The following is a 23,201-nucleotide window of genomic DNA, read 5'->3' as shown; positions in this document are numbered from 1 at the left end:
TCCTCATTTAGTTCATCAGGCAAACTATTTCTCCCTTTGAAAGTCTCAGTTCACATCATCTCCTCTGTGAAGTCTCCCCTCTTCCCCCTAGACTCGGGGGTTCTTCCCTTAGGTCCTTGTTGTACCTGGTACCCATCTCCATTACAGCACCTCCTGGAGCATACTCTGCTCATCACTCTTCCCACCAGACTGTGCAACCATGCAAGCTATGCTTTCTCACACACGTATTTCTAGGTAACAGGAGCACATACTTGCAGAGTAAGTGTATTAATGCCATACATTTGTTTACTACCTTATTTTTTTTCAAAATCCTTTAACACTTTACTCAATTATCACACAGACCTATCCTACAGGCACAGGAGTAAATACTGTATTTAGTGGAAGTATGCTATAAGTATGTGGAAATAATTCTGCCCTCATATTACCCCCCCCCAGTGGTCTTTAAAACCACTTATCAACCCTCATTAAAGCTGGTTTTGATTATCATCATCTTTAATTATAGAGGGAAGACATGGGTATGTTCAGTCATGCCTAAAATCATTTCACACTGCTTGGGGCTTCCTCGTATTATAGTGGGAGACTGACAAAAACTTAGCATGATTGAAGGACAGATCCCAGTTCACATAGCTGGATGTAAAAGAGATGGGATAAGAACCCAGGGGTCTTCTGAAATCTAGTTCCGTTATCATACTGACAAGGTTAGCAACTTGGTTTTTATTTCTGGGCACATCTGTGTGAAAAGGTCAACCAATGTAAAGAACAATTCATTTGTGTAGTACAAAATGTTCTTAATATAATTAAAATGAGCAACTGTTAATTCTGACATTTTTGGTGGCATTTTGGGAGAGAGTAGTTAAGACATAGAGGAAGCCATGTGACTGGGTTCTGGCTAATGCAATACAGGCAGAAATTATATTCATCACTTCAGACCTGGCCCAGAAAAATCTCCAACTTCACGACCTTACTTTCTTATTTCTCCTTCTGACTCTAATAATTATGCCCTCGTAAATTACTATTTGGTTCATCATTATTACTAGTATTTAAATATACCCATTCTGTTTTCATGCTTCTAAACTTCCCGCCTTATACTCTTAACATGGTGACTCTTGTTTAGTCTTATGGTTTCTACTGTCAGTTATTGGCTGATAACTCTCAAATCTGTAACTCCATGCCTTGAGCTTTCTTTTCCTATTCTCTGATGTCACATGTATAAAATATTTGTGCATCTTCACATGGAGGCACTTCATTATACACATGTCCCAAACAGGACTCACCTTCCCCCATAGGCCTGTTCTTCCTCCCACCTTTGCTCATACTTGAACCCCTCCTCCGTTCACTGCTCTTTGTTGGTCAGCAGCTTCACTGTCCTCCATCACTCGAGGTAAGTTTTGTAGTTATTTTTAATGTCTCTATTCTCACAAAAAAGGACCAAGTGCTTTTGAGTACCTCCAAAATGTCTTTCCTACATATACCTTGCTTTCTATTCTGACATTATAGTTCTTGGCATCTCTCACCTAGACTACTGCTGCAGTAAGCCTCATAACAGTACCCCACCTGCAGCCTCAACTGTCCTTCAACCCATCTTCCATATACTGCTTGTTAGAGCTACTTTTGACATCATCCATCAGTTTTCTGAACATTGTCTCCTCCTCCTTAAAAAGTCATAAAGACTCCGTTTTACCTACAGAATAAACTGCAAAGTCTTAGGCATTCAAGGTTTTTTTTCCTAGAGACACTTCCTTTCATTCTGACCATGTATCTTATTCTCTGATCATAGCCTCTCACAATTCCCCAAAGCCACACCTTATCTTCACACTTGCATTTGCCCCTGCCACGATCTTTTCTTGCCTACCCACGGGGCTCTCCCACTCCAAAGCTGCTTAATGGGATCAATTCATCCTTCAAGGCCAAATTGAACATTGTCTCTCCTGCAAAGCATTCTTTGTCTAGGTTCCTACAGTACTTTGTATTACGGCACTATTGGTGGTTGCTGTGGGTCTGACTTCCCTTCAGAGGGTAATGGCTTTAGTGTCAGGGGCTGTCTTATTCACTTAGGTTTCTCCAGTGTATAGTAGAGTCCTTGGTGTAGAGTGGAATTATAAAAGGGAGAATGAATGAGCTCAACAAACATTCCATGAATGAATAAATGCAAAGCAGATGGGTTCGAGGAGGACTTCCAGATCCACTTTACAATTACTACCCTTGAATTTGCAGGCACCACTGTTGCCACCATTTGACTGTGAAATGAGTGTGACTATGACTCAAACACTGAGATCAGACTGCCAATCCTGATCTTTTTCACCTCTCATCTTAACGAATCTGCTTGCAGTTAAACTTTGGCGGTTGCTGCCTTACAGTCTACTGTTTATTATCAGTTCTCAGCAAATGACACCCACACATCTTTGTAAAAATTCTTTCTCCCAGCTTTTCAGTCAGTAACTGCTTTAGCATGTTCTTTGAATGGCCTTCTCATGGAAACTGAATACAAAATACATTTCTAGTCAGCTTGTCCTGCTGTTTCATATTCAACATGGAAATGAATGAGCCTGATGAAAATAAACTGTAAGTAGCAGACTATAAACAAAGCATGCCCAATATGTACCTTTGTAGAAGTACGTGGAAGAGCATCACTTCTTTTTAAACACAGAATATAGACAGAAATTTGCCTTCTCCCATTTCACCTCAGTTTCTTACTGTCCTTCTTTTCTTTTGATACATTACTGGCCCTAGGAAAATGGACATCTCTCCTCTTACAATGAAGTCTTTAGGCAGTTGGCAGGGCTTCATGGGCCAGAGAGCTACGACTCCATTGAACTGTAGCAGTTTGGAAATCAACAGGAGGCACAGATTTATCACTCTTATCTTCCTCCTCCACGTTCCTCAGCTCTTTGTTTATATGCCCTGCCTTGAATTATAGTTGGTTATAAATGTGTTAAAATCATGAACCTGTAAGTCCTGGTAGACAGACCTATCTTACTTATATTTGTATCCCCTGCAGTGCTTAACACAGAGCCTTGAATATATTGCTTGGTAAATGTGCATTGAACGCTTGCTGAAATGTGTGTCTTCACTTACTCTGGCATGTGGTAACGGTGAACAAGAAAGACACTGTCTATTGAACTGTGAGAAGAGTTTCTCAAATATTTTCAGTTATAAGCTTAAAATTAGTAACACTTATCATTCCTTTGTTTATTCACTAATTATTAAAAAAAAATTGACTGAGTGCTTACAGTGTGCCAGGCAGTCTGTTAGTCATTAGGAAGACCAAGGTAACCATGGCAGGGAAAGTCCTCAGAAGCTCACCACATTCTAGAGGGGCAAGTGGACAAAAGCGAGTACTCCCGTATAACAAATTAATGATAGATTATGACAGTGTTAAAAAGGAAGTAAAAAGGTTATGATGATAAAGCCAGGAGGACTTAGGTAAGTGGACAAGAGATGGCATTTAAAACAAGATGAAGGAGTGAGGTCCTGCAATGTGATGAAGCCAGGGAAAGTGACCAGATGGAGGGAACTGTTCAGTGCAAACGTCCAGAGGTGGGAAAGAGTTTAGCAAGTTCTAGGACTGGCAGGTGATCAATTATGACAAAAATATTGTGAATAAGAGGGAGAATGAATGAGCTCAATTTAAAGAGGTAGGCAGAAGCTATCTTTGTAATATAGGGCTTTGAAATTCTAATCACAACAAAAACCACTGAAGAATTTTCTGGAGGAGGTCATATGGTCTGATTCATGTTTAAAAAAAACTCACTTTGAACAGAGTGTGGTATTTGCCATAGAGGAGGGGGGTGGGGGGATGGGTAAAACAGGTGAAGGGGGAAAAATTAGTGAGAATGTTTGATATCTTGATCTGGGTGATGGTTACATGAGTGTGTAAACATGCTAAAATTTATCAAGCTGTACACTAAGATTTGTACATTTTATTGTATGTACCTAAAAAAAATCATTTTGGCTGCTGGTGGAGAATGGATTGAAGGGGAGCCCAATGAGGAGGCTAAAGCAGTTCACATGAGAACTGAGACTGTGGTCAGTAGAGATGGAAATAAGCAAGTGAATACTTATGAGTAGTATGTAAGTGGTAGAACCAAGTAGGACAGAAGGCTATTAGTGTTGATTTTACCAAATGTGGAGATCTAACTGCTTCTGAAAGTCTCCAAAGACAGCTGAGTAAGTTGCTCTACTCACAAAAAAGAGAATGTGCTGTCATACCCCACTAAGCTGGTGATAGCTCCTGACTGTGTGTCATTAATCTTTGTTTGGCAATTTAGGAAAGCCCGTGGGATTCTCATCTTCTCATTCGGCCAGTGGTGCTTTAGAGACTTCATCATCAGGACAAATTGCTCTATACTCTTATGCTACTTTTCAGCACCAAAAATGTCCCTTAATCACCTGTTCTACTTCTCCTCATTTTAGATTTTTAGTAAAGTTGTTTTAACTAGGTTTTGCTAAACTGGGCATACCACTAAAAAAAAGAGCTATATATAATATACACATACATATACAGACACACACACACATATGGCAGCAATACTTTCTTGTAGCAAAATCCAACACACAGGAGAGTACAAGTATGTTCTGTGCTTTTCTTAGTTGACTCTTCTGCATGTACACCAACTCATAAAATGATGCTCTCTCTCTACCTTATCATAAGCAGAACTATTTCTCTGTATATTATTAACTTGGCAAACATCACATAAGTTTTTCTGACAGTAAGAATAAGCAGTTCTCAGTTTTAAGTGGGTTGGAGAAGAATGGTGAACACTGGCTTTACCCAAACTTACTTTTGGATTTGAAAAAGGAAACAAATGTTATTGCTGCCCATCTTTGAAGGTATGAGAGTTTTAAAGATGGGAACAGTGTGCCATTTGACTAACAGATGTGGGTCTCATGTTTTATGCTGAGAGAAAACAAATTTGTAATGTTAAAGGGCATTCATGCACTGACAAACTGGACATATTCCAAGATATACATTATATTTCAGGTAATTTTTCCCTTGTATTATATCACAAATACATGACCTTGGGTTGTTAGAGTAATACTTCATATTTGGGTCTCAAATTTATTCCTGATGCCAACAGGGTGTTAGAAACTGGATTAGATAATAAGGAAAATATATTTATTGGCAAATTAGACAAATACCCAATGATACTACAGATCAGTGAAATCTCTTGCTGGAAATTACACATCCAAATCATGACATCAGAAGATGGATTGCCTCTTAGTGGTAGAAAAGAATCATAAGTGAAGCAGATCTAGATCTCGCCTGGAGCTTAGACAGCCAGTATTTCCAGGCAGGTAAGACCATCTACTAATAGTCAAGTGCTTGGTACACTTCTCTTCTCTTTGCTTTAACTCTTCCAAACCTCGTAAGGGCTGATTTAGTTCCAACAGACCTTTTTTTTCCTTTTCATGATCCATCACTTTGCTGAATTCTTTCCTAATGCTTTTAGAAAACAGAACCCATCCCGCAATTTAAAGGTCTGTTGCAGCAGCCTGTAATGGCTATCTGGAGCTGTAACCTCGAGTTGAGCTTCAGTGGGGGTAAGTTTAAATGTCCTCCTGCCTGGAGGCTCATGTTTGGATTAAAAAAAACCAAGCGAATAAAATCACAACCTTGAAACTCACCATTCTGTGGTCATTTCAGACCCATGCATTCTACAAGAAGCCAGTCAGTACTCCCGCACATGGTTTTCCTTTACAGGGAGAATGCCCTCTTTTTGTCCTTTAGAAAACTTTGTGGCATGGATTTTGGAGCACCAGGTCTCCACTGTATGATCCACTGACTAACATGGCCAAATAATCAGGAAAAATGCCAGCAGACCATTTATTTTAAGACCTCAATGATGGTCACAAAGAATCAACTATCCCCAAACGTACAGGTAGAGTTTGTGAGCATTTTCCCTTTTGACCTACCATAAAACTTGCTTCTCTTAGTTTGAGGAAATCAGATCAATCCAAATCAGGCTTCCAAATCACCACCTCATTAGATTGTATCAGCTCAACACCCATTAAAGTTCACAACAAGCTTCATGTATTTTATTCAAACAGTTCAAAAGAAGGCAGCTGAGGTTACTCATCTCTATATCAAAATCATATATATACACATTATATATATATATATATCTCCATCTGAGGGCTGTTCCCAGGGATGGGAGGCTAGATACCATAAAAATAGAGATTGTGAGGAAAGGAAACAGAAAAAAAGTGTGGGGATTCATTCAGGGCTGGCCTAAAGCTATGCAGAAATAGTAAGCAGCATGGCAAGGCTGTAGAAATTAGAAAGCACCACAAGGCTGGTGGTCCCCAACTGTCTACCTCCTCTGCTTCAAATTTCAACTATCAAACTCATTTATGGGTTAGATAACAAAGGCTGGTGACTTCTCTCAAGTGCCTTACTTAAAATGCACAAGTTGTTTGAATGTGTTTTCTACCTCCCTCTTGCTAGACTAGCAGAGATCAGTTTATTAGATTAGTGAGTTAATCAGATACCTCAGTGCCTGAGGGAATAAAATATACAACAGACTAATTTCAGAGTACAATAGTGATGATCAGTGGGAAATAGCAGAATAAGGTGTGAGGTCTAAGGTTTGTGGTGCTTCAAGGAGCATACTTTTTTTTACCTAGCATGTAAATCCAAAATCTTAAGAAGTTTTGATGTGATGAAAGATTTTTCAGTGATACCCCACTTACATTTTGATAAACACACACAAATACCCCACCCTGTTACTAAGGCAAGAAAAGACATATGTAACTCATCTCCTCCTGTGACAGATCTATGTTTATGCAACATTTGGTCATTCTCTCTGGGATGTCAATTCTCTGCCCCGATTCTGGGATAACAGGCAGTCTGATGATTAAAATAAGGAAAACTCTATCTCAGCTGTAGCATTGACTTCTGGCTCTGATTATTTCCTCTTTCCAGCACCATCCTCAGGTTACTGACTCTCTTCAGTTTAGCAAAAGTACATCCACCTTTTTTGGCTTCAGTAGAATATTTTCATCTGTATCTAATTCCCTAACAAGGTCAACATGCTAAGCGTGAACGAGTGTTGAAAACCCAGAAAAATGGACGAGAAGAGATAGAGATGTCCTGTTGTGTCTGAGAGTTCTCTTTACCCAGAGATATGCATGTCAGGCACTGGCCGACTTGCTGTCACTTCAGAGTCTTCTTGAGTGGGTTTCCACTGGTCTACTGAAATACATTAGATGCTTTGGAGAGAAACTGGAGAACCCCGGGAAACAATGTACAGGAAGTAGTGGCTAAAGTCCACTAGGCCAAAACTCTGCTTGGAGAGAGTCTTCCTAAACAGGTCTTGCCTGAAATGGAAAGCAGTTATAGCCAGTTTCTTTGAAAGGCCAGCTTGGGCTTTGTCAATAGCATTAAATTCTTAGTGAATTTCTACTAAGAAGCTCTGAGATCAATATTTCAGTAACAAAGCTGGTGCCACACAGTATTGGGTTAGAAGGCTGAATTCCAACTGAAGAAATGTAAGGAAGCTTTTTTGATAACTCCTGGTCCTATTTTATTCTCTGCCTTTATGTGATATATGATGATGCCTCAGCAGCCCTGAGTGTTATTCAATCACCAGGGAACAGACTACACAGCATCTGAAGTTAGAAGTGTTTGCTCTTCTTATCCCAGTGCATCAGCCTGTTCCGAATGCTCCTAGTTAATAAACCATGTTGAGAATGTAAGCCTGTAAAAGCCGTGATATGGCTATATAAACACCGTATTTTCTCCTTTGGGAGCCCCTGAGGATTCCATCTGTTGTAAGGATATTGTTAACTCAGTGGCAGTCTGGCTGCCTGGGACCTCAGCCTTCCGTCCTCTGAGATGTTCCAGGATGAGAGAGTGGATGAGCTAGCAAAGTTTCTCTAGAAACTGATTTCAAAGTGTTTATTAGGCAATTCTAGATTGGTTTCTTTTTCTTAAATATGTGGTTACCAACTCTACATATTAAGCATTGGTAGCAGTACTAGTGGGATTGATAATAAAAACCTATTGGGAATGCCATACACTTCACAGAAGAGACTCAGACTCAGGTTTTGTTTTTTTGTTGTTAAAGAAATCTTGTCCCCCCAAAATGCTAATAGCAGAAGACTGTTGCTGCCTATCCAATTAGCCACAGGATTTAGTTAAGGTATATCTGAAGGGTCTATTACTACAAAGAGAGAACAAAAAGAGTGTTCCCTAAACACCTTCTTGATACTCTGTACCATTCTAGGCATTACACTACATAACCCCACTTAATTCTCAACAACTTAGAAATTATTGTCCCTTTTATGCAGACAAGAAAACTGTCACAGAAACATGTAACTTTCTAAAAGTTAGAAGAGAGAGGATTTACATGCAGGTAATGTGACTCAAAAGCTCATGTCTTTCCATTACAGCTTGTTTCTTTAGGTTTCCCTCTCAAGGAAAACACCACAAAATCTGCTGACTGGCTTAGTATCTTCATCAGAATCTGGAACTCATTTTCTAATGAGTCGGCATGAAGTAGGCTGAGCAGCGTGTGCACGAACACAGCTGTCTCTCATAAGGCTGGGTGAAGAATGTGCCATGAGAGTAACAAACCCCAGCGTGGCCAGAGAGGCTTTGTTTCTCTGGTGAGTCACAGCCAGATTTGGCACATCTTTTTCAGCCGGACTAAGCTTTTTTGCCAGCTATGTTGTTGGTGTCTTCTTTGTTTCCATGAAATCAAGGATATATATATTTACTTTTGAAAACACCAACTTTATTAAAAGAATACTTCCTTTGAAAAGCTAGTGTGGAGGAGTAGAAAGCACACCTCACTAGGATGCTAGAGATCTGGGGTCTACCCAAGAGAATGGCAAAGTTTCACATCTAGTCTGGTTTGTTGAGCCAAGAAAGATCTTAGGTCAGAGTAAAGCTTCTCAGGAGGGAGTGCTGGGGTAAATCCGTAATGTCTGCCATGGCACAAGACATGGGAGTGGTGGTCCACCCCACATACTTGCCAGTCCTACTCTAGCCCCTCTTTCTTTATCCCTTCTGCTAATTTGCTGACTTTGGGCAAGTGATTCAGCATCTGAAGGCCTTTATAGTAAAATGAAGATGACACCTTTTTTATCTAAAGGTAGACTGGTTAGACTACTTGATGTCTTCAAGTCTTTTTCAGCTATAAGGTTTCAGATTTAATTTTCCAGTATAAGTCTTAGCAGTAGCAGGGCTTTAATGGGGTTAGTCACTGGTGACTTTAATAACGGTATGGCTTGTAAAAGGGCAACTACAATTTGAAAATGATTCTGCTCTAAGGCAAAGAGACCAACAATATATAAATTCTTTCTTCATAGACGGGGAACACTAAGGAAGTCTGTGAAATGGCTAAATTAATCAGCCTGTGATAACTAGTTCAATCAGAGAAAATTATTTAGAAAATACAGGAATGTAGGGGAACATTCTAAATATCTAAGCAGATTTTGAGTTTTAAGGAAGTAACATCATGAGAAAATAAATTACTTAACCTCATTATAGCCTTGTCTGGAGAAGAAACAGAGAATATTTTTTTTGTGTGTGTGAAATGTTCAGTGAAGAACACTTTTCATTGCATTCAACACCAATGCTCCATTCAATAAATATAAAACTGCTTATTATAGATTTATGGCTTACCTGGGATCACAGAGAAATTTGGTTTTCTCTCCTTCTTCTCTCCAGATAAGCCATTCTCGAAAAGAAGGATGTACAAACATACGAGTCATGTCTCTGCGCTTGATTAGAAACATGGAGAGATTCTCCATTCTCTGTTGAAAATCCTCCCATTCTAGTGTGCCTTCAATGCTACCAGCATTGATGGCCTGGAAGATATGTTCATCAGTCAATGGGTGGAGAGAGGCCACGGCCACATTCAGGAGAGGCATCACCCGGTCAAAGGAAGACTGGGTTGGGAACTTCATATTGCACTGGAGCAAATAAACCTCAGAGAGTGAAACAGGAACTACTTTGTAGCTAGAGCTCTTTAATACTAGATAGCCTTTCTCTATGAGGTCAAATGTGAGTTTCAGGTATAAATAGGACCCTTGACTGAGGGTCTTGAGATGAGAACTGAGTTTGCCAAATGTAGTATTGTCCATTTTGCCATTAAGTGAAATGTTATTCTGGATCTCTGAGCTGCTGTGTATCCGGTGCAGGATGTAAGCCTGCAGGTCCTGGTCTATGGCTTCATTTTCTTCTAGTCGATCCAAAAAAATCCTGTGGAAAGGCAGCAACTTGGTAATTTCCTAAAACAGATGGAGAGAGAGAGATAGACAGAAAGACCTTCAGTTTCCCCTACTCTTGTGATAAACTATGAAGTCCATCAATTTATTATGAACTTCCAAGTGGCTAAAGAGGGAACGCGATCAAGTATTAGTATCCATAGAGTAAAACAAACTGGTTGCACAGGAGGGACATAATTTTTCCTTATATTGAGACCTAAGATAATTTTTTATGGGTCTTCATATAGGGTACTTTAGGAGTGATTTAATGGTCAATATTCTAAATAATACTCCTAGAATAAATTAAACCTGGAGTACCATATAACTCTTTTGTTGTAATATTTCAGTGTAAACCATGGCATAATGTCAAAGTACAATTCAGTAAGACAAATGCATAAAGACTCCAAGGATGCCATTATAAAAAGGTGGCTTTCTAACCCTCCTCATAAAATGACTGCATTTTAATGTAGGCCTTTGGAGCTGCCTTAGCCCAAAGTGTACTTCTAACAGTGGGAAGCTTGGTACCTTGGGGAAATGGTATTGGGGAAAAGTGACAGGGCTTGTGGTGGCTTAGGCTTGGGTTCCATCTTACCTTATGAGCTAAAATACTTTGCTCCTCTAAGTGTCCACTCTCAGTCCTACATCAATTTCTTCTTCTTGACTGGATTACAGACAAATGACCCTACAGTTCCTCCCTCCAGCTACCATCCTATCTCTCTGTTCCCATTTTTAGCACAACTTCACAGAAAAGTTTTTCTCTATTATTCCTTACTCCTCCCTTCCCATTCTCTCCTCATCTGTTGCAATCAGGCTTCAACCCCATCATTTTACTGAAATGGTTCTTGTCAGTGTTATCAGAAATCTTCACTTTGCCAAACCCACAGTCAAGTTTCGGTTCTCTTATCCTTGACCTCTCAGTGGTGTGTGGCACAGGTGACCACACCTTTCTTCTTGACCCGCCTTCTGCACTTGCTTCCACAGCATGTTCCCTTCATTCTCTCTCAGCTCACTGGCCACTCCTACCCCCTTTTTTGTTGGCCCCTCTTTCATTTCCCAGGCCACCGAAGGCTCAGGTCACCATCCTTCTCTCTTATCGAGCCACTTTAATTCATCCCATGCTTCTAAATATCATCTATATGTGGATGATGCTTAACTTTGTTTCTAGTTTAGTCATCCCCCCTGGAGCTCTCATCTTGTATCTGTCTACTCAACATGTACACTTGGATGTTTCACAAACTTAATGTGACCAAAGCAGAGACACTGAATTTTGACCCTCCTAACACAAAACCTTCTCATGTCAATAAATGGTATTACCACTGACCCTGCCACCAGATCACAGGAGGGATCTGTGATCTTTCCTCAAATTGGCATCTGCCCAGTTGCTCACCAAAAACCCCTGATTCACTCTTGAATGTTCTCTCTTGCTCACACCCAGTGGATTCAGCCTATCATCAAGTCCTTTTGATTCTCCTTCAAAATATAGTCCAAATATGACCACTCCACGGTGTCTCCACCATTACCAGTCTAGTCTAAGCCACTATCACCTGTCACCTGCACTTCTGCTTCCATTCCTTGTCCCCTACATCTTATTAGCTATAGTCAGAAGCCAAAGAAATCTTTCTAAAAAGGTAAATCAGATCTCATCACTTTGTAAGGCTCCTTGGAGAGGCCGTTCCTATCTGCCCTGTCTTAAGTAACTATCATCCCCATTTATCCCTTTACCCTATTTTACTTATCTTCAGAGCATGAACACTACCTACAATTTTAATATATGTCTAACTTTTTACTTATTTATTGTTTCTGTTCCTTATGAGAATAACATAAGCTTCATGGGAGCAGAGACATTGTCTGTTGTATTCACTGCTGCATCCTTAGCTCCTAGGAAATGTCTGACACACTTGAAGTATGTAAGAAATGTTTATGGAAATAATGATCAAATATGAGGGTTCATTTTTTAAGACTCATGAATGAAGTATCTGGAAAATTAATATAGGTCGACTTATGAAGACACTGAAATTTGGACTATGTAGATTAACATGTATACTGCTTTTCCAGTTCTTTGGTATACTGAAAAAAACTCCATCAGTCATATTTAAAATGTCTTTTGAGATTGCACATGGCATTATGTAAAAATGTGAATGAGAATAATGTCTCCTAAGCATACGTTTTAGTAAAACTAGTCAGAGATTATATTCCTGGAAGTTTGTTTTATTCATCCTTCGTCTTTAACAATTAAGCTACTGACCAATAATGGTAGATTACATAACTTCTGGTTGTAAAGATGCATTTGTGTTGATTCATCCACATTCTAGAATTGAAAATACTTTGAAACTAATAACAAACATCTGCAAGGCAGTGGCCAGGATTAGAAGTATAGTTTCTGGTCAAAGAAGGCAGTAAAGCTAATTGTTCATTATATAAGAATAACACTAATTACCTGGGAGAGGGGAAAGGGAGGGAGTGAAGACTATTTTCTGTACATTAGCAATGGTCATGAGGGGGTTGAGTCAAAATAGTAGGATGGGTATATAATGATTTTTTAATGTCCATCAAAAGAGGCAATGGTTAGGGGAAAAATGGTTGAGGAACCCTCTTTTAAACCAAGTGTGAATAGAATGGGAGATACCAACTCTGTACAATGAGAATGGTAGAGAAGGTGGAGTCATTCATCCTTAGCCCATAGATCTTTACAAGTTTAGTTCCACATTCCTAGTCCTTCTTCCAGGTCATTAAGTGATCAGTAAATGAGCAGAGAAGGTAATTTAAAAAAAAAATTCATCTCCCAGTTGTAGTAAATTAAATCAAAGCCTTGGTGTTGCCAATATTTCTTAGAGGATGTTACACACAGAATAAAGTCCACCTTTATGCTATAGAAGAGCTGTTCAACTAGAAGCAGAAAGAGGAAGTAGAAAAACTGACTCTAGACTACAGACTGAACTGTACTGTGCATGGCATTAAATTATTTAAAGAAAGCACAACAAAAGTCAAACAGTAAATTAGGGTGTTAGGGATTCTATCTGCATTGCTGTCCTTAAGACAAAGTCTAGAGAAGTGGACTTTCTTTTCATGCTATTTTGAGGGACACTTTTTATCAACACTTAACTAAAGCAAAGGGAGCTTGAATCTGAGCTAAAAGAGTCATATCCAGAGGATGTTCTCTTACGTCTCTTACTCTCAAAATATGCTCTTTGGGAATTATTCTTGCTAGCACTATAGGATATGGTAGAGTTTTAAAAAAACTCATCATTAAAGGAACAAGGACCTAGAACTTTTTTCAGTTTAAGCATTCTCCAAGGTAAAAAGTTATGGCCCCAAAGCAAACAAGCACATACCTGTAAACTGGTCCTAACTGTTACAATCAGTTTGAGCCAGGAAGGAAATTTTCCAATCATTTTACTCAGAAATGACACAATTGTATCCCCATAATCTGGTTTGTGAAATTCTGCTTCATTTAATCCATCAATTAAGATGATGAAATCTTCATCTGGGATTTTTCTCTCTGAGATAGAAAGAAACAAATTACTTAATTACCAAGTGGAGAAGTTAGTTCTTTTTGGGTCTTTGATCATGTATCTGTTCAGAAAAAATATTAGAAAAGATCTCTCCTGTGTTTGGTGAATGCTCAGGATACGTAATTCATTACAAAGACATGGCATAATTCATTTAGTGAGTTCATTTTGTTTTTCACCAGATGCAAAAGCTTTTGCTGCGGAGTGTATGTGTCATCATCATGAACATTCCCCCCATGTCATCAGCTGTGAGATAGCTGGGATATTATATTTGTGAGAATTTGCACATGGAAATTAATTTTTCTCTTATACTTGAAAAAGACGAAAAGAACATGTTTTATTTTCTATCAGACACATATCACATGCTCCTTTGGGAATTAAAAAAAAGTTTAATTTGAACTCTGAAGCACTATATTGGACTACATGTGAATGTGTAGTGGGAAGGAAGGGATGGAGGAACAGAAAAAAGGAATTCCAACCAACTGACAGATCTGAACCAAGCAGGCTGGCTCCCCAAATTGTGTAGAACTAGCGGATTCCTAGGTTATACCTAAAGCACTTCAGTGAGCCCAGACTGCTGTGTGATCTTCCTGGGGGAGGAGTCGTGTGGGGGAAATACAAACACCTGCCACTTTTTTGTCCATTCCCTCCTGGGCTCTACACTATCCTGAACTGACAAAATCAGTTTATCTTTAGGGGTAGGCAGTAGTAGAAGGCTTGGTGAGATTTCAGGCCTCCATTCTTATTAAATGCTTATTGATCCTTGAACTACATTGAACAAAAGGATTAAAAAAAACCCAGGATGAAATAATATTTTAGTATAAATGCATTAAGGGTAACAAGTAAAAGTTACTAATTAGTAGGACCTTACAGGCTTTGAAGGGATGAAAGCAGCGAGAAGAAAGAAAGAAGTGACTGGATGCCTGAAGCGAGAAACAGGTTATACCTGAGGAGGAAAAATGAAGATGAAGCTGCAGACAGAAGGAAAAGTCTGTGGACTTCTGTGCAAGATTGGCTCTTTTAGCCTTTAAAATAGGCAAAACTAATCAAAACTACTTATTTTGGTTTCGTATTTAAAAATAATGCATTTTTTCATGATAATAAAACTTTAAATTTTCCCCTAAAATACAAGTTTTTTTTACATAAAGGAATTTCATTTCAATATCCCAAGTAACCTAAGTCAGTTTCTTACAGAGTTTTAACTATTACTTTCATCTGGTGATTTTTTTTTTTTTTGAGAGGGCATCTCTCATATTTATTGATCAAATTGTTAACAACAATAAAATTCTGTATAGGGGAGTCAATGCTCAATGCACAATCATTAATCCATCTCAAGCCTAATTCTCGTCAGTCTCCAATCTTCTGAAGCATAATGAACAAGTTCTTACATGGTGAACAAATTCTTACATAGTGAATAAGTTCTTATATGGTGAACAGTGCAAGGGCAGTCATCACAGAAACTTTCGGTTTTGATCATGCATTATGAACTATAAACAATCAGGTCAAATATGAATATTCGTTTGATTTTTATACTTGATTTATATGTGGATCCCACATTTCTCCCTTTATTATTATTATTATTTTTATTTTTAATAAAATGCTGAAGTGGTAGGTAGATGCAAGATAAAGGTAGAAAACAATAGTTTAGTGTTGTAAGAGAGCAATTGTAGATGATCAGGTGTGTGCCTGTAGACTATGTGTTAATCCAAGCTAGACAAGGGCATTAAAACATCCACGGATGCAGAAGATTTCTCTCAAAACAGGGTGGGTGAGGTTCTAAGCCTCACCACTGTTGATCCCCAATTTCTCACCTGATGGCCCCCCTGCGACTGTGCCTGTCTTAGGTTGTTCTGGTGACTTTTTAGGAAGAGAAATGAATATGGGTTCCAGCTCTAACTATTAACATTGATTATTAATGAGACGGCATTCTAGATGATGTAATATTAAGACAAGACATTATTCCTTTAGGGAATCCAAAGAGTTAAGGAAGAGAGCGGAGGTACATGGAACTAATTGGAATTTACTCACACACCTGTGGACGCTTATGTTCTTGATTTTGAGGACCTTGGCTCACTTATGAATAACTGTGTCTTTAATTTCCGTACAGAAATTTTCGAATTGCATTCTGCTTGGTAGCTATAATAGTCGGATCCCTTACCACTGAGTGCCAATCACCTGGTCCCCCCAGGTGGTGTGCTGTGGCCATCCTGTACTTGTTCAGGAGAGCCCAATGGAGTATTTTCAAGAGCTGGTTGTTAAGCATCTGGTAGCTTGAAATTGGTCAAGGTGGGAATATTTATTCATACAACAGAAACCAGCAAATGTTACAAGTCCTCCTTCCCCAGCTGGCTGTTCAAAATTTACCAGCACCCCACTGTCTCCACCACTTCAATTACATCCCCTTTAACTCCACCCAGGGGTTAAGAAAGAACTTCTTCCTAAGAGAGCCATGATTTTCAAGTGGAGAAAAAGGCTGATGATAATGCATCTGTTGAGATTTCCTTTGGGAAAAACATTTCAAACATACCCCCGAGAATAAAGATCAAGAACATGCTCTAAATTATGATGTAGACATTTTAATGAACAGAATAATTCAACTGCTAATAAATTTTCATTTGCATAAATGCTCACATTATATTATTCATCCCATGAGAAAGCAGACAATACATCATTTATTTTTTTAAAAAGGGAAATATATGCCCCACTTAAGAAACTATATTGTTCTAAATCTTGTTTTTTTTTTTAAATTTTAATTTTTTGAGATTCCCTTGTTTTGAAGGAGTTACTTAGAAGTCACCTTTTAATACAGGTAATATGAGGTGTCAAAAATATTTCATCTGTTAAGAAGGATAGCATGTTTATCTAAGAACATTTTTTTTAGGATTCAGAAGAATAAATGCAAAGAATTTCCAAATGGTACTGATATTGTAAAACAATGAAAACAATGAGAAATTTTCCTTTCCTTTCCTAAAATGATGAGGTTTCTCAATTATAAATTTAAAAGGTGAGACTTTAATGATCTTAAGATTTTGCCTTTCAAATGCAACCAGCCTTCCAAGAATGCTTCTGCTTGTTCATTTTCAAACTTTTGTAGGTATTTAAAAACATACTGTGAATGGCTTTTGGAAGACTTTACAGACAAATGACAACTGGGGACCAATAAAGGATTGCTACTTCATATTCTGCCACATAAGAACATCTGAAGTACAGCTACCATTATTTCATAGAATAAAAAATATTTTAACATTAAAAAGGCAGGAGAGACGTAATCTAAGCTTTACATTATATATATATGCAAAACTACACCTATATTTACATCCATACAAATTCTAGGCTGCTTCTATTTTCTTATTTTGTCTTGGACAAATGGAAATTTAAAATGGACTGGAGCTTAGGAGCCACTGTTCTAGTTTGACAAGTCCCTGGAAAGGTTTCCTAAGCTCTTTAACCCTTGTTTTAAATCTCTTGTAAATATATATTCACTAGGGATCTCCCCCTGCCCTCACTTACATGTGTACTTAACAAATATTGAACTGTCTTCCTTAGTAGCCCATTCTAAGACTCTCCCTAGGTGTCTGAGAGAAATAAGAATTATAGAGACTGCAAGACAAGACGTGATAGTACTAAAGTCAGAACTGAATCCTAGTGCATGACATTTCATTACTGCTGTATTGTACAGGAATAATAAAAAATGAAAAGGCTCATATCAGACATTTTTATTCAGAAAAGCTGCACATTACATCTGAATTACCTTTCTTTTAGTTGGGACAATGGATTAGTACACATTGGTGGCTGAAGCAAAAGCTCACTGAGAAATGTCATAACTTTTCCACTTGTTTTATATATATGTGGGTGTTTTAGTTATCACACTTATAGAATCTTTAAGGATTGTGAAAAAACACTGACTCTCATTTTTTAAAGAATAATGGATAATTTGAAGTCTAGCTTCTGAATCTAAACTGAAAATTAAAAAATTAAAAAATTAAAAAATTTTAACTTAACTTGCCTGGAAAGAAAACTCCAGCTACCTTAAAAAAATTGTTTTAAAATTAATGAGGTAAAATTTATATACAGTTAATTATGAAGATCTTAACTACATAGTTTGATCAGTTTTGACAAATGTATGTACTCATGCAACTAATATCCTGATCAAAATACAGAACATTTCTATCACTCCAGAAAGTTCTCTCAGATTCCCTCCCAGTCAGTCCTCAAAGGGTAACCACTGCTCTGCTTTACATCACCATAGACTACACTTGCTTCTTTTGCTTAACATGTTTTTCAGATTCATCTACATTGTTGGGTGTACTACTAGTTTGTTCCTTTTTAACACTAAGAAGTAGTTCACTGAATGAATATACTACAATTTGTTTGCCCCTTATTCTGCTGATGGATATTCAGGTTGTTTCTAGTTTTTAACTCCTATGAATAAAGCCGCTACAAACATTCTTGTACAAGTCTTTTGGTAGACATACGTTTTCATTTCTTTTGGGTAAATACGTAAGAACAGAGTTGCTTGGTTATAAGGTAGATTTATATTTAGCTTTATAAGGAAATGCCAAGTAGTTTTCTAAAGTAGTTATACCATTTTATACTCCCTCCAGCAATGTATGACAGAGTTCCAGTTGCTTATCATGACCACCAATGTTTGATGATGTTTAACTTAAAAATGTTAACTATTCCAGTGGGAGTGAAGTGGTGTTTCATTGTGATTTTAATTTTAATTTCCCTGATGACTAATGATGTTAAATACCTTTTCAGGTGTTAGAAGACTATTTGTATATCTTCTTTTGTGAAGTGTCTAAAACTTTGGTCCATTTAAAAACTGGATGATCTTTTCACTATTGACTTAAAGGAATTTTTTAGGAATTATGGACACAAGTGCTTTGTTTTACACACACACACACACACACACAAACACACACACAAACACACACCCAGAGTAAATTATTTTCTCCACTACTGTGATGTGCTCTTCCTTTTTTTTTAGTGGTACCTTTTGTTGAGGAGACACTTTAAATTTTGATGAAGTACAACTTATTAATTTTTCTTACAAGATTATTGATTTTTATCTGTTAAGAAATCTTTACTTATCCCAAAGTTATGAAGATATTCTCCAATGTCTTTTTCTATTAGCTTTAGATATTTAGTTTTTATATTTAGGACATGATCTATCTTGAATTAATTTTTGTGTATGGTGTGAGGTAAGGATTGAGATTTTTTCCCCCCATACATGTATCCAGTTGTTTCAGTATCATTTGATGACAAGAATTCTCTTTTTACAAATTATCTTGGCACCTTTGAGGAAGTTTAATCTACAACATATGTGTGGATTTATTTTTGGATTTTTCCATTCTGTTCCACTGATCTATTTATCTTTCTTTGTGGGAATACAATGCTTGACAGTGGAGAGCTGGAGCCAGATCAAATTGGCTACTGCAAGCTGATTGCTACTTTTCAGGAATCAAATCAGGATACACCCCTGTCTGATTGTTAAACATTTACTAGCATACCCCTGCCTGTCATTACTTTATCTTTATATTAAGACTTGAAATGACGTACTGGTGGTCTTCCACCTTTTTTCTTTTTTAAGATTGTTTTAGCTATTCATGGTTCTTTGAATTTCTATAAATTGTCAATTTTTCCCAAAGAAAATCCCGCTGAGATTTGGATTTGGATTATGCTGAATGTGTAGACCAGTTTGGGAAAAACTCTAAACTACAAACATGGCATGTCTGTTCCATTTACTAAGTTCCTCTTTCATTTCACTCTGAAATATGCTTTGTAGCTCTCACTGTAGAGATTTAATACATTTTTTTAAAGTTTATTGTTAAGCATTTTGATGCTATAGGAAACGGTATTCATTTTAGTTATCTACTGTTGCATCAAACTAAACTAAGGCTCAAACGGCTGGGGGCTGGAATCATCTGGAACAAAAATTCATGTTTGATGTCAGGGACAGAATGACTTGACGACCAGAACAGCCAACTGGAACCCTTTTATGTGGCCTCTCCATGTGGTCTGTGCTTCTTCACAGCATGGTAAATTCAGGGTGGTCAGAGTTCTCACATGGCAATGCATACCTCCAAAAGCAAGTGTTTTAGTGAACAAGATGGAAGCTGTGTGGCCACTTATGACCTAGCTTCAGCTGCCACATAGCATCACTTTGTAGTACTCTGTTGGTTGAAGCAGTCACAAGGCTGCCAAGATTCAAGGTGAGGAGATGTAGATCGTAACTCTGGATGAGAGCAATGTCAAAGAATTTACAGCCAAATTTTAAAACTGCCACATTACTTTTAAAATTTCAGTTTTCAATTGTTTGCTGCTAGAACATAAATACAACAGATATTTGCATATTGACCTTGTAGCCTGAAGCTTTGCATTTATTAGTTCTACAGGTTTTTTTTTTCTTTCGTAGATTTCTTGTGTGTTCTACTAATAACACTGTCTGCAAATAAAGGCAGTTTTACCCTCTTCCTCTACAATCCTTGTACTATCTGCTGCTTGTTTGTTTTCCTATTCTGTTAGCTTGGACCACCAGTGAGTAGAAAGTTGCATGTAGAATGTAAATAGTAAGAATGAGGGAACATTCTTGTCTTGTGCCTGATATTAGAGGGAAAGTATTTAACATTTCCATATTAGTTGTATGTTTCTTGGAGTTGTCCCTTATTAGAGTAAGTTTTCTTCTATTCCTAGTTTGCAGAAAGTTTTTACTGTTAATTGTAATATTTTATCAAATTCTTTTCTGTACTTTTGAGAAAATTATATATATTTCATATAAATATAGATGTATTTAAATATTCTGTTAATATGATGAATCACACTGATTAATTTTTAAATGTTAAATTAACTGCATTCTTGACTGAGTAGGACTAATCAACTTGCTATTAATTTTTTTAGGGTTTTGCTTCTATGGTCATGAGGAATACTGGTCTATAATTTTCTTTTCTTGCGAGACCCTTATCATATTTCATCTCAGTGCTATGCATTGAATCTGCATTTTTCCCTCTCTTTCTTGATCAATCTTTAGTCGATTTAGTCAAAGGGATAGAATACAGAAATTACAATTCTTATAAAGCATAAAGTACAGTTTCTGACATATAGTAAATGTTTAATAAATGTTAGTAATAAAATTTTAAATTCTTATTATACATAGAATAATATGTTAAGTACTATAACTGAGATATAAAAAAAACTCATGTCAGTTTGGAAGGATGCTGTGTCTTACTAGAGAGGGGCAGGTGGATTAGCAGGTATCTCATGAATAAGTGCCGTTTAAGCCAGTCCTTGAAAGATGGGTAGAACTCTTGACAGGCAGAGATGTGAGGACAGGGAATATTAAGACAATGAAACAATGAGCAAATGTATGTTGGCAGGAAACTGTAGGGGAGTTTTTAAGGGTTAGTGAACATTTTTCTTTACATGTAAGTTTAGGATTCATACAGATAAAAGTATGTGGTAAGGCTGGAAGTAGGTTAGATCTAGGCCATCAAGCACCTTAAATGCTAGATGAAGGAGCTGGAAGTGAATTCAGTAGGCAAAGGGATTCACTAAAGGTTTCTGAACAGGGAAAATAAGTGATCAGAAAAATGCTTTATGAAGCGTTATTTGCAAGAAGTACCATACAGTCTAGAAGACTGGAGAGACTGGGCAGATCTTACCCACCAGGTATGCCTTGAATGAGTTAAAGATGTGCTCAACGCTGAATTCCTTCAGCCCTCAGGGCGTCAGGGTCTTGGCACAGGTGTAGGCTCAGGTCCAGTCATGTCATTTTTTATCTCAGGATGCTATACAAACTTTTGCAATTTTCTAAGTGTGTTAGGATGTGAAAGCAGCACCAAACTAGAAAACCAGGGAAACCATGAAGGGCAGTGATACAGATGTGAGGCAATGGGCAGGAGACAGCCTTGGGGTGACAACGGTAGGAATGAACTGAGATTAATGGATGTGAGAAACATCATGAAGGCAGAATTAACAGAATTTAGAGACTGAATATACAGAACATATGATTAAAAGTATTTGTGGAGAAATTCCAAGGTATAAAAAATGCTAGGTATGGTAATGTTAATAGGTAGTAGAGTATAGACAGAGGTCACCAGAGTTGAGAAGAGAAATTCTGATAACCCAAGTAACCAGCATGGAGGTTAAAATAACTGGAGGTGGTGGCCAGGAGGATGGGAATCCTAATCATGTTGCCATGTGAGTACTTGTGGGAGCCTGACAGCGGCATGCAAGTCTCTCAGGAATAAACAGGACTGCTCAGGAATCTCATGATTGCTCAAATCCTCTTTGGCTTCCAGCACTGACACAACATTGTTAAGGGGCTGGGCAGATTCAGGTGGAGGAGGAGACGGCTGATTTGAGCCCAGCCAGCAGCAGAGTAGCAGAGGGAAAAGGAGGAAAAGCATGAGCATTAGCAGGAGATGGACTGCATTTCATTTTTCTCCTACTTCTTAGAAAGATCTTAATACCTGTTAAGTATCTCTTAGGGACAACTGATTTTTAGTATATATAGAGTTGTGCAACCATGGACCTGTTTCTAAAACGATTATTCCTCAACTGTGGAATAAATAGAAAATATCAAACATAAAGACTGAGGAGGTTACTAACCACAGGAACTCCACAACACTGAGCTGGTGTTGTGGCTTTACCGATTTATCTGAACTCCACAGAAGGGACTGGCAGCTCATTATATTTAGTACAAGAAAAATGCATTATATTTGGAAGTGAGAAAGAGAATTTTTATAAAGAAAGGAGGAAGTAGCAGTCTCTGTAGGAATTTTCATTTTGTCAAGTAAAATCTTTTCTCTCTTAACTGTATATCCTGTAGGACATCAGCGAGGGAACATTTAGTTTTGGCAAAGAGATAAAAATATTCATTCCTATAGCATGCCCTGGGAGAGCTTGGGCTCCAAAGCCTCCACCTTTCACCCTCTTTACACCACTTCTGTACCTTTGTGGAGATTCTCCAGGGGCTCTAGGACTCCCCTCCGGAAGGAGGCCATGGGGTCTTGAACACAGGACCGAAGGCTCAGCATGCTCTGTAGGTGAGGTTCCCGAAGAAGCTGCTCCCGATAGGCTGCCAGCTGGGGTGAGCGGCAGAGCAGAGCAGCAACATTGTGGACGAATTCTGGTACCAGGCAGGTGTAGGCATTATCTGCTTGGCAATAGTGATAGGCAACCACCTACGAAAGAAAGATGAGAATGCAAATGGGTTTATCAGTAGCAGGAGCAAGTGTCATAGCTATTATGTGATCATTCTCCAATATTTTCCACCTCCTCATTCCTCTACTTTTCCAAGTAAAAAGAAAAGCCCAATTTTTCTAAAATCTGAAACCTGATACAACATTTCTATGTATACATATGATACCATAATTTAAAATTAAATTTATAAATACAAATTGAGTTTTCTCTCTGGATATTAAGAACCAGGAAGCAAGTCTGAGAATAAAGATTTACATTACTCTTTCTAATATTTTT

The 23,201-nt window shown here is 37.9% G+C and overlaps 1 protein-coding gene across 11 annotated transcripts in view; it reads right to left on the bottom strand.

Annotated features, from left to right (window-relative positions):
• The window catches only part of TANC2 (tetratricopeptide repeat, ankyrin repeat and coiled-coil containing 2), a 374,308-nt gene that overhangs the window by 46,941 nt on the left and 304,166 nt on the right, over positions 1-23,201 (bottom strand). For all 11 annotated transcript variants that reach the window (XM_036997193.2, XM_073235742.1, XM_073235743.1 and 8 more), the window contains 3 exons: positions 22,675-22,906; positions 13,545-13,711; positions 9,629-10,236 (listed from right to left, as the gene is read on the bottom strand). In XM_036997193.2, coding sequence (XP_036853088.1) covers positions 9,629-10,236; positions 13,545-13,711; positions 22,675-22,906 — 1,007 coding nt within the window. The remainder of the gene's footprint in view (positions 1-9,628; positions 10,237-13,544; positions 13,712-22,674; positions 22,907-23,201) is intronic.

The sequence above is a fragment of the Manis javanica genome, chromosome 4 (assembly GCF_040802235.1).
Source record: "Manis javanica isolate MJ-LG chromosome 4, MJ_LKY, whole genome shotgun sequence".
NCBI classification, from domain to species: domain Eukaryota; kingdom Metazoa; phylum Chordata; class Mammalia; order Pholidota; family Manidae; genus Manis; species Manis javanica.
This window is presented reverse-complemented; position numbering and strand designations above follow the sequence as displayed.